This window comes from Hyperolius riggenbachi, chromosome 7 (assembly GCF_040937935.1).
Source record: "Hyperolius riggenbachi isolate aHypRig1 chromosome 7, aHypRig1.pri, whole genome shotgun sequence".
NCBI lineage: Eukaryota > Metazoa > Chordata > Amphibia > Anura > Hyperoliidae > Hyperolius > Hyperolius riggenbachi.
Window position 1 is genome coordinate 3,698,663 of NC_090652.1, and position 10,901 is coordinate 3,709,563.

At 50.8% G+C, this 10,901-nt stretch overlaps 2 protein-coding genes across 2 annotated transcripts; both read right to left on the reverse strand.

The window, feature by feature from the left end:
* Window positions 1–5,959: 5,959 nt before the first annotated feature.
* Window positions 5,960–7,063, reverse strand: LOC137525316 (putative uncharacterized protein ENSP00000383309). The gene has a single exon (XM_068246371.1). The coding sequence runs from the start codon at window positions 7,061–7,063 to the stop codon at window positions 5,960–5,962; it is 1,104 nt and encodes a 367-aa protein (XP_068102472.1).
* Window positions 7,064–7,303: 240 nt separating this feature from the next.
* On the reverse strand, window positions 7,304–8,908 carry LOC137525317 (uncharacterized protein DKFZp434B061-like). The gene is made up of 2 exons (XM_068246372.1): window positions 7,848–8,908; window positions 7,304–7,802 (listed from the first exon to the last, which is right to left on the reverse strand). The coding sequence occupies exons 1-2, from the start codon at window positions 8,906–8,908 to the stop codon at window positions 7,304–7,306; spliced, it is 1,560 nt and encodes a 519-aa protein (XP_068102473.1).
* Between the last annotated feature and the right edge of the window lie 1,993 nt (window positions 8,909–10,901).

Genomic DNA, 10,901 nt, shown 5'->3' on the forward strand with positions numbered 1-10,901 from the left:
TTCATCAGGCAAATACAGGAAGGAGTACACTATTGAGGGTAAGAGGCAAACATTTGTGTATGACCGGACATAATATACCATATACACTATATTAGTATAAAGATTAGTGGTAAAACATGATAGTCATGATGATCACCATCATTATTGTAAAACACTGTACAGTCAAAACATATTCTAATTTAAATTGTGACAAAAAACAAACGGGAAGTGGCCGGGAGCAAGGAAGACGGGGGGGGGGAGGGGGGAGGAAAAGCGGGGGGGGGGGGGGAAAGGAAGGGGAGAGTGGGTAAATGATAAGGGGAGGGAATTGAACCGGGGGGGGGGGGGGGGGGTTGGTTTTTTACTTAATGTGGGGGGGGGGGGGAATGCATATACATTATACCTTATGTATATTACATGGTTCGTTATTCACGCTTGCCGCAATAGGCACCCATGCGGGTGAATGTATCCATACTTATGTCTATGCGCATATGCACAACTGATGCTGATTGTATCCATACTCATGTACATGTGCATATGCACAAACATTAGCCAGTAATCAATGAGGTACTAGTAGTAGGGGTCACTGGGGGTAAGGGAGTATATGCAGTTAGATATATCGCACAGCTGGGGGTCAATAACATCAAAATTAGAATCACTTACCAGCAGTATGTCCGGGTAGAACCTGGCGCCTCAGTGGCCAGGCACTACTGAACTTGCTCCCGGCCACTTCCCGTTTGTTTTTTGTCACAATTTAAATTAGAATATGTTTTGACTGTACAGTGTTTTACAATAATGATGGTGTTCATCATGACTATCATGTTTTACCACTAATCTTTATACTAATACAGTGTATATGGTATATTATGTCCGGTCATACACAAATGTTTGCCTCTTACCCTCAATAGTGTACTCCTTCCTGTATTTGCCTGATGAAGCGGGCTTGACCTGCGAAACGCGTTGCAAGCTAACCCTGGAGTGTACCAATAAATTTAACCTGTTTTGAATACACAGTCGTTGTGCCTGCTTGTAGGGGGTAAGTCCACCACTGCCTCCTAAGCAATTTTATAAGTTTTAAACAGTGTTTTTATCCTGTTGGCGCCTCTGTTCTCGTATACTATACTGAAGAAGCAGTGTCCATCTGGCAAAACGCGTGAAAATGATCTTAGATTTATTCCTGTGAATTTGTCTTTGAGGAGAAGAGCAAGGAGTTTTGAATCAGGATGATACCATTTATTGGCTAACTTAGAGGAGTCCTTTTTGCATGTAGTCAAGAAAAAGATGTCGCTGTCCAGCTGTGCAAGTTTCTTTAGGTCTTTTTTTAGTTCCAGGAATGTGCGGTACATTGCGGTATCTTTCAGCATAGTAGAAGCAGTAGGAGAAGAGAAGCAAATCCTCCATCTCCTTAAAGAGACTCTGTAACATGAAAAAGATCCCCTGGGGGGTACTCACCTCGGGTGGGGGAAGCCTCCGGATCCTAATGAGGCTTCCCACGCCGTCCTCTGTCCCACGGGGGTCTCGCCGCAGCCCTCCGAACAGCCGGCGACTGTGCCGACTGTCAGTTCAATATTTACCTTTGCTGGCTCCAGCGGGGGCGCTGTGGCGACTTTCGGCACGGAAATAGACGGAAATACCCGATCTCCGTCGGGTCCGCTCTACTGCACAGGCGCCGGAAACTTGCGCCTGCGCAGTAGAGCAGACCCGACGGCGATCGGGTATTTCCGCCTACTTCGGAGCCGACAGCCGTCAGAGCGCCTGCGCAGGAGCCAGGAAGGTAAATATTACGTCACCGCTACACGGAGGGCTGCAGCGAGACCCCCGAGGGGTGGAGGACGGCGTGGGAAGCCTCATTAGGATCCGGAGGCTTCCCCCACCCGAGGTGAGTACCCCCCAGGGGATCTTTTGTCGTTACAGTTCCTCTTTAACACTCTTTAAGGTGGCCACACACCATACAATTTTTAAAGATCTGTTTAATTTAAGAATTGCAATCAATTTTTCTGACTGATTGTAACATTTCAAAAATATGACCAATGTACCACACACCTACAATCAATTTTTCCCCAATTATGATAAAAATGATTGGAAACTCTGAGAAAATTGCTTGGGTGTGTATATGAATAAATTGACAATCTAACACACGCCATACAATCTTCAGAGAAATTGAAGAAAAATATCTGGCATTCCGGATAGATAAAAATCGAAAAGAACGGGAAATCCGATCGGATTTTTCAGACGAATGAAAAAAAAGCTTTCAATTTTTTCGGCAATACGATAGTTTTTATTGAATTGCCGTAAAATCTGATTATTTTATTGTATTGTGTGTGGCCACCTTAACCACTTGCCGACCGCGCACTCATAACGCGCGTCGGCAAAGTGGCAGCTGCAGGACCAGCGACGCACATCTGCGTCGCCGGCTGCAGGCTAATTAATCAGGAACCAGCCGCTCGCGCGAGCGGCTGCTTCCTGTCAATTCACGGCGGGGGGCTCCGTGAATAGCCTGCGGGCCGCCGATCGCGGCTCGCAGGCTAAATGTAAACACAAGCGGAAATAATCCGCTTTGTTTACATTTGTACAATGCTGCTAACAGTAGCAGCGTTGTACCAGATCAGCGATCCCCGGCCAATCAGCGGCCGGGGATCGCTGTCACATGACAGGCAGGAGCCTGTTAGAGGCTGCACAGGACAGATCCGTTCCTGTGCAGCCTCCGATCTCCGGGGAAGGGAGGGAGGAGAGGGAGGGGGGGATTTCGCCGCGGAGGGGGGCTTTGAGGTGCCCCCCGCCCCGCAACACCCAGGCAGGCAGGAGCGATCAGACCCCTCCAGCACATCATCCCCCTAGTGGGGAAAAAAGGGGGGCGATCTGGTCGCTCTGCCTGGTGTTTGATCTGTGCTGGGGGCTGCACAGCCCACCCAGCACAGATCAGCTAAAACAGCGCTGGTCCTTAAGAAAGGCTGGGTCCTCAAGTGGTTAAAGCTGAGGTCTGGGCTAAGGATGAAATTAATTTTGCAAAAAGCAGAACTGTTGCAGAGCATGCAGGGTTGTGGGCAGTGGCAGAAGGGGCTGAGTCACCTGAGCCGACGCCTTAGCTGGTGCACTCCAAGCTGCTTTACACCTTGCCCACACTTCCACCATAGCAATGGAGAGCAGTGTGGAGTGCGTCAGAGAGAGGCGGCGGCTTAGGTGAGTTCACCCTCACAGGGGGACCCCGCCCACCCTCCTGGACAGTTTGGTTTTTGGTGAAATTGATCTCACTTATCCCTAGTTTGAAGGTGAACATGGCGGTGAAAGTAAAATGAGCTGGATAGATTTGCTTCCAGGCTATGAAGCGCCCACCACAATAAGGACAAACAGGACAACGGTGACACTAATCTTCTGTTATCAAAGCTCTGTACACAAGTCAGAGGAGGGAGGTCACTCATAACAAATGGTGGAGGGCCGAGTCCTGAGCGACGCGCGATGGCGGGTGCAGACACAACTACCGATGAATCGTCAGATAATTCACACACATGTCCGGGAAGGGCCCCTGTCCTCACTTCGACATGATCTACCAATTCCTCTACACACTCTTGACTATGGACTTGGCTAATTGAGCAGATCAGCCAAAGTGACAAGGACTGTCATTTATGGTTGTCTTTTTCAGTCCTCTGCTTCCCTTTTCTTTAACGATAAACAGCTTCATGATGAACGATAATCTGTCAATCAGTCGTTCATAGTGAACAACTTCTATCTGACATGTGTAGGAAGTTTTATCCTAAAGTGTGAAGCATAGGCTCGATATATGGAGTTTCTGGAGCAGTGCTGTACAGAGACTCTGTACTGTCCCGTGGAGAGGGGAGGAGGGACAATGGGCAGATAGGAATGAAAGGAACCCCATTCGCTCATGCATTATTAAGCGATCCACCAATGGCAGAACACTAAGTGACGCCGTGGGGCCGCTGTACACGCTCTAGCATGTGGTCGGGAATATTCCCCAATGGCTATTACTGGTGCCCCCATAAAAAAGCCCACACTGACTTAGGGCTCGTTTCCACTCGTCCATCGCAAGCGGATTCGCACATGTAATGCAAGTGGATGGGCCTGTTTCCACTGTAGCGTTGTTGAGGTGCGTTTTTTTCAGCGGTGAAAAAACGCACAAAAGAGCCGCAGAATTCGCCTGCGAGTGGAATGCATGCGAATCGCATGCAATGTATTTAATAGGGAAATCGCATGCGATTTCCCCATGTGTTTTTTGCCGCAAATTCGCATAGGTACCAATGTAAATTCACACAGGCAGTGACATGGTTAAAATCGCATATACCCTCACCTATGCGAATTCGCATGCGAATTTGCGGCAAAAACGCATGGGGAATCGCGTCCGCATGCGATTTCATCAGCGGTGGAATCCAGGCGATTCTGCACCGCAATAGTGGAAACGAGCCCTCAGAACTGGTGCACACCAAGAGCCATTGCTTTGAAAAGCGCTTGGCTAATGTATTTGGATAGGATGAAGCGCACCAGAGCGATGCGATTTCCTTGCAAACGCGGGTCCTGCAGCATTTCTGCTGATTTCTGAAGCGATTCAGCCTGAGGGCCAGTTTCCACTACAGCAAATCTGCATGCAGATTCGCATAGACAACACAAGTGGATGGGACTGTTTCCACATGTGCGGGATTCTGTGCGGTTTGTCGTGAAGAAAAAATCTGCATGGCAGAGCCATCAGAATTCGCACGCCGCACACCCACACGCAATTCGTCAGTAATGTAACTAAATAGGAAAAACGCAAGCGTTTTAGTCTTGAGGTTTTCCCGATGTTTGCGCGTGCGTTTTCGTTTAAAAACCCATGTCAATGCATTGATGGTTAAAATCGCGTTGCACAAACTGCTAGCGATTCCGCGTGAAAATCTGCATCGAAATGACAACGCAACCGCATGCGGATTTGTTGTGCGATTTTCCCGTTGAAATCGCGACGCACAAGTGGAAATGGGTCCTAAATGTTAAGTATAGGAAAGTGGAAAATCACTCGGAAAAGCGATAGATCAGGGCGATTTTCCAAGCGTTTTTGTGACAAAAAACAGTACACTAGTAGCTGTACTGTATCTAAAAAATAAAAAAATGCTACTTAAAAATGCTCCAAAAATCGCTAGGCATGATTAGAAAATCATTAGGCACATGCCTAGAATCGCCTAGGAAAATCACTTCAAAAAGCGCTGAGCGTTTGCGATTACGCTAGCGCTTTGTGGTGTGCACTGGCCCTTAGAACCCCCAACTAATTTTCCTGTTCGCAGGACCACCAATTTTTAAAGCCACAGAGCTCCTTGGGGGGGTCTCAGGGGTTGTAGGTGAGTCTAGCACACGTTATATTGGACAGAAGTGGTGGTGTTGTAGTCCGTCCTCGCAGCTTTGTCAGTAATATCTAGTGATGATCGCAATGTGATAATCAAGATTTCATAAAATTTTGCACAATTTTTTACAATTTTTTACAATTATAAATAAATAATAAATAATTGCGATCGTAATGGAGAATCATAATCACATCTCACACAATTTTAACCATACATGAATTTTTCATAATTAAGTTTTTTTCATTATGATCGTTTTTATGATGACATTTTCGTAATAACTAAAATTATTAAAATTAGGTGTGTTTGTCAGGACACATATTCACGTAAACCACGAAATTACTGTTACCCATAATTTTGTGTATTTTTCTTGTTTTACAAGAAATTATGAAATTACGTGTAACACGAAATTCTCTGATAATTACGAATTACAATTTCGTGTTGTAATAACAAAAAGGCGAAATTTCTGCTCCTCACTAGTATTCTCCATCCCGTCTCGTTCTGACGCTTCGGACATCTGCGCTCTAACGTTGTGGAGATCTGCGCTCTAACGTTGTGGAGATCTGCACTCTGACGCTGTGGAGATCTGTGCTCTGACGCTGTGGAGATCTGCGCTCTGGCGCTGCGGAGATCTGCGCTCTTACGCTGTGGAGATCTGCGCTCTAATGCTGTGGAGATCTGCGCTCTGACGCTGTGGAGATCTGCGCTCTGATGCTGTGGAGATCTGCGCTCTGATGCTGCGGAGATCTGCGCTCTGATGCTGCGGAGATCTGCGCTCTGACGCTGTGGAGATCTGCGCTCTGACGCTGTGGAGATCTGCGCTCTGGCGCTGCGGAGATCTGCGCTCTAACGCTGTGGAGATCTGCGCTCTGACGCTGTGGAGATCTGCGCTCTGGCGCTGCGGAGATCTGCGTTCTGACGCTGCGGAGATCTGCGCTCTGGCGCTGCGGAGATCTGCGCTCTAACGCTGTGGAGATCTGCGCTCTGACGCTGTCTAGATCTGCGCTCTGACGCTGCGGAGATCTGCTCTCTGACGCTGCGGAGATCTGCGCTCTGACGCTGCGGAGATCTGCGCTCTGACGCTGTGGAGATCTGCTCTCTGACGCTGTGGAGATCTGCTGTGGAGATCTGCGCTCTGACGCTGTGGAGGTCTGTGCTCTGGCGCTGCGGAGATCTGCGTTCTGACGCTGCGGAGATCTGCGCTCTGACGCTGCGGAGATCTGCGCTCTGACGCTGCGGAGATCTGCGCTCTGACGCTGTGGAGATCTGCGCTCTGATGCTGTGGAGATCTGCCGTGGAGATCTGCGCTCTGACGCTGCGGAGATCTGCGCTCTAACGCTGCGGAGATCTGCGCTCTGACGCTGTGGAGATCTGCGCTCTGACGCTGCGGAGATCTGCGCTCTGACGCTGTGGAGATCTGCTCTCTGACGCTGTGGAGATCTGCCGTGGAGATCTGCGCTCTGACGCTGCGGAGATCTGCGCTCTGACGCTGTGGAGATCTGCTTTCTGACGCTGCGGAGATCTGCTCTCTGACGCTGCGGAGATCTGCTCTCTGACGCTGTGGAGATCTGCTGTGGAGATCTGTGCACTGACGCTCTGGAGATCTGCGTTCCCAAGTCACCCGGAATAACCTTTGCCCGGAGGAGACGGCTGTCAGGCTTCCTCGCTCTTGGCCCGGGTGCTGCTGTGTCTGCGGGGAAGGGAGTTATTGGCAAACGCTGACTGGGCTGCTGCAGGGAACTCGATGCTGGTGGATGGGAGACCATTTATTCTATGGCAGCAACGTCGTTTACTTTCTGACCAAAATAAGGATCGCTTCACAGGGGAACGTTATATGTTACCAAGATTTATGTACTAACCAGCGGCCCACCCAGTAACGGCTGCTTGCTTTTATCACAAGGTATTCTTTCTGTGTTAATGTAACATGCATCTGTCGGGGGAATCTCCTCCCTCCCAGCCACATGTCCCATGACTGCAGAATGCCGGTAACTGTTTATTCAGCAGCATTAATGTGGAGATCTGCGCTCTGGCGCTGCGGAGATCTGCGCTCTGGCGCTGCGGAGATCTGCGCTCTGACGCTGCGGAGATCTGCGCTCTGACGCTGCGGAGATCTGCTCTCTGACGCTGCGGAGATCTGCTCTCTGACGCTGCGGAGATCTGCTCTCTGACGCTGCGGAGATCTGCGCTCTGACGCTGCGGAGATCTGCGCTCTGACGCTGCGGAGATCTGCTCTCTGACGCTGTGGAGATCTGCTGTGGAGATCTGCGCTCTGACGCTGTGGAGATCTGCGCTCTGATGCTGTGGAGACCTGCGCTCTGACGGTGCGGAGATCTGCGCTCTAACGCTGTGGAGATCTGCGCTCTGACACTGTGGAGATCTGCGCTCTGGCGCTGCGGAGGCCTGCGCTCTGACGCTGTGGAGATCTGCGCTCTAACGCTGTGGAGACCTGCGCTCTGACACTGTGGAGATCTGCGCTCTGGCGCTGTGGAGGCCTGCGCTCTGACGCTGTGGAGATCTGCGCTCTAACGCTGTGGAGATCTGCGCTCTGACACTGTGGAGATCTGCGCTCTGGCGCTGCGGAGGCCTGCGCTCTGGCGCTGCGGAGGCCTGCGCTCTGACGCTGTGGAGATCTGCGCTCTAACGCTGTGGAGATCTGCGCTCTGACGCTGCGGAGATCTGCGCTCTGGCGCTGCGGAGATCTGCGTTCTGACGCTGTGGAGATCTGCGCTCTGGCGCTGCGGAGATCTGCGCTCTGACGCTGTGTAGATCTGCTCTCTGACGCTGCAGAGATCTGCTCTCTGACGCTGTGGAGATCTGCTGTGGAGATCTGCGCTCTGACGCTGTGGAGATCTGCGCTCTGATGCTGTGGAGACCTGCGCTCTGACGCTGTGGAGATCTGCGCTCTGACGCTGTGGAGATCTGCGCTCTGATCCTGTGGAGATCTGCGCTCTGGTGCTTCGGAGATCTGCGCTCTGACGCTGTGGAGATCTGCGCTCTAACGCTGTGGAGATCTGCGCTCTGACGCTGCGGAGATCTGCGCTCTGAGCCTCTGACGCTGCGGAGATCTGCGCTCTGACGCTGCGGAGATCTGCTCTCTGACGCTGTGGAGATCTGCTCTCTGATGCTGTGGAGATCTGCTGTGGAGATCTGCGCTCTGACTCTGTGGAGATCTGCGCTCTGACGCTGCGGAGATCTGCGCTCTGACGCTGCGGAGATCTGCGCTCTGACGCTGCGGAGATCTGCGCTCTGATGCTGTGGAGATCTGCTCTCTGACGCTGTGGAGATCTGCCGTGGAGATCTGCACTCTGACGCTGCGGAGATCTGCGCTCTGACGCTGCGGAGATCTGCGCTCTGACGCTGTGGAGATCTGCTTTCTGACGCTGCGGAGATCTGCTCTCTGACGCTGTGGAGATCTGCTGTGGAGATCTGCGCACTGACGCTGTGGAGATCTGCGTTCCCAAGTCACCCGGAACAACCTTTGCCCGGAGGAGACGGCTGTCAGGCTTCCTCGCTCTTGGCCCGGGTGCTGCTGTGTCTGCGGGGAAGGGAGTTATTGGCAAACGCTGACTGGGCTGCTGCAGGGAACTCGATGCTGGTGGATGGGAGACCATGTATTCTATGGCAGCAACGTCGTTTACTTTCTGACCAAAATAAGGATCGCTTCACAGGGGAACGTTATATGTTACCAAGATTTATGTACTAACCAGCGGCCCACCCAGTAACGGCTGCTTGCTTTTATCACAAGGTATTCTTTCTGTGTTAATGTAACATGCATCTGTCGGGGTAATCTCCTCCCTCCCAGCCACATGTCACATGACTGCAGAATGCCGGTAACTGTTTGTTCAGCAGCATTAACATGAAGCCCCACCCCTGATCCCTCCAATAGTGTTGGGCGAACAGTGTTCGCCACTGTTCGGGTTCTGCAGAACATCACCCTGTTCGGGTGATGTTCGAGTTCGGCCGAACACCTGACGGTGCTCGGCCAAACCGTTCGGCCACATGGCCGAACTAAGAGCGCATGGCCGAACGTTCCCCGAACGTTCGGCTAGCGCTGTGATTGGCCGAACGGGTCACGTGGTTCGGGCCCGAACGCGCTCTGATTGGCCGAACGGTCACGTGGTTCGGGTAAGTAAATACCCGAACCACGTCATATCTCCGCCATTTGTCTGTGGGTTAAGCTTTGGGTAGGCAGGCAGGGTAGTTCGCTCTCCAGCCACGCTAGCCAGGGTCCCCCCCAGTCATTGTGTGTCGCTGCTGGGAATAGTAGTACACCGCTCGCTCAGCCACACTATATATAGCATTGTTTACAGCCACTGTGTACCTCGCTCAGCCACGCTATATATAGCATTGTGTTTTCTGACACTCTGTGTACACGGCTTAGCCTGACTATATAGCATTGTGTGTACTGCCACTGTGCACCTCGCTCAGCCACGCTATATATAGCATTGTGTTTACTGCCACTCTGTGTACACGGCTCAGCCAGACTATATAGCATTGTGTGTACTGCCACTGTGTACCTCGCTCAGCCACGCTATATATAGCATTGTGTTTTCTGACACTCTGTGTACACGGCTTAGCCTGACTATATAGCATTGTGTGTACTGCCACAGTGCACCTCGCTCAGCCACGCTATATATAGCATTGTGTTTTCTGACACTCTGTGTACACGGCTTAGCCTGACTATATAGCATTGTGTGTACTGCCACTGTGCACCTCGCTCAGCCACGCTATATATAGCATTGTGTTTACTGCCACTCTGTGTACACCGCTCAGCCAGACTATATACCATTGATTACTGACACTCTGTGTACACCGCTCAGCCAGACTATATACCATTGTTTACTGCCACTCTGTGTACACCGCTCAGCCAGACTATATACCATTGTTTACTGACACTCTGTGTACACCGCTCAGCCAGACTATATACCATTGTTTACTGACACTCTGATTCTGTTGGGAACAGTAGTACACCGCTCGCTCAGCCAGACTATATAGCATTGTGTTTACTGCCACTCTGTGTACACCGCTCAGCCAGACTATATACCATTGATTACTGACACTCTGTGTACACCGCTCAGCCAGACTATATACAATTGTTTACTGACACTCTGTGTACACCGCTCAGCCAGACTATATACCATTGTTTACTGACACTCTGTGTACACCGCTCAGCCAGACTATATACCATTGTTTACTGACACTCTGTGTACACCGCTCAGCCAGACTATATACCATTGTTTACTGACACTCTGTGTACACCGCTCAGCCAGACTATATACCATTGTTTACTGACACTCTGTGTACACCGCTCAGCCAGACTATATACCATTGTTTACTGACACACTGTGTACACCGCTCAGCCAGACTATATACCATTGTTTACTGCCACTCTGATTCTGCTGGGAACAGTAGTACACCGCTCGCTCAGCCAGACTATATAGCATTGTGTTTACTGCCACTCTGTGTACACCGCTCAGCCACACTATATAGCATTGCGTACTCTGCCAGTCAGTGTGTATATTGCTGGGATCAGTAATACTCCACTCACCGTCAACCACTATATGAGCTCAACATGAGTTCCCCAGAGACCTCCGCTGTGAGCAG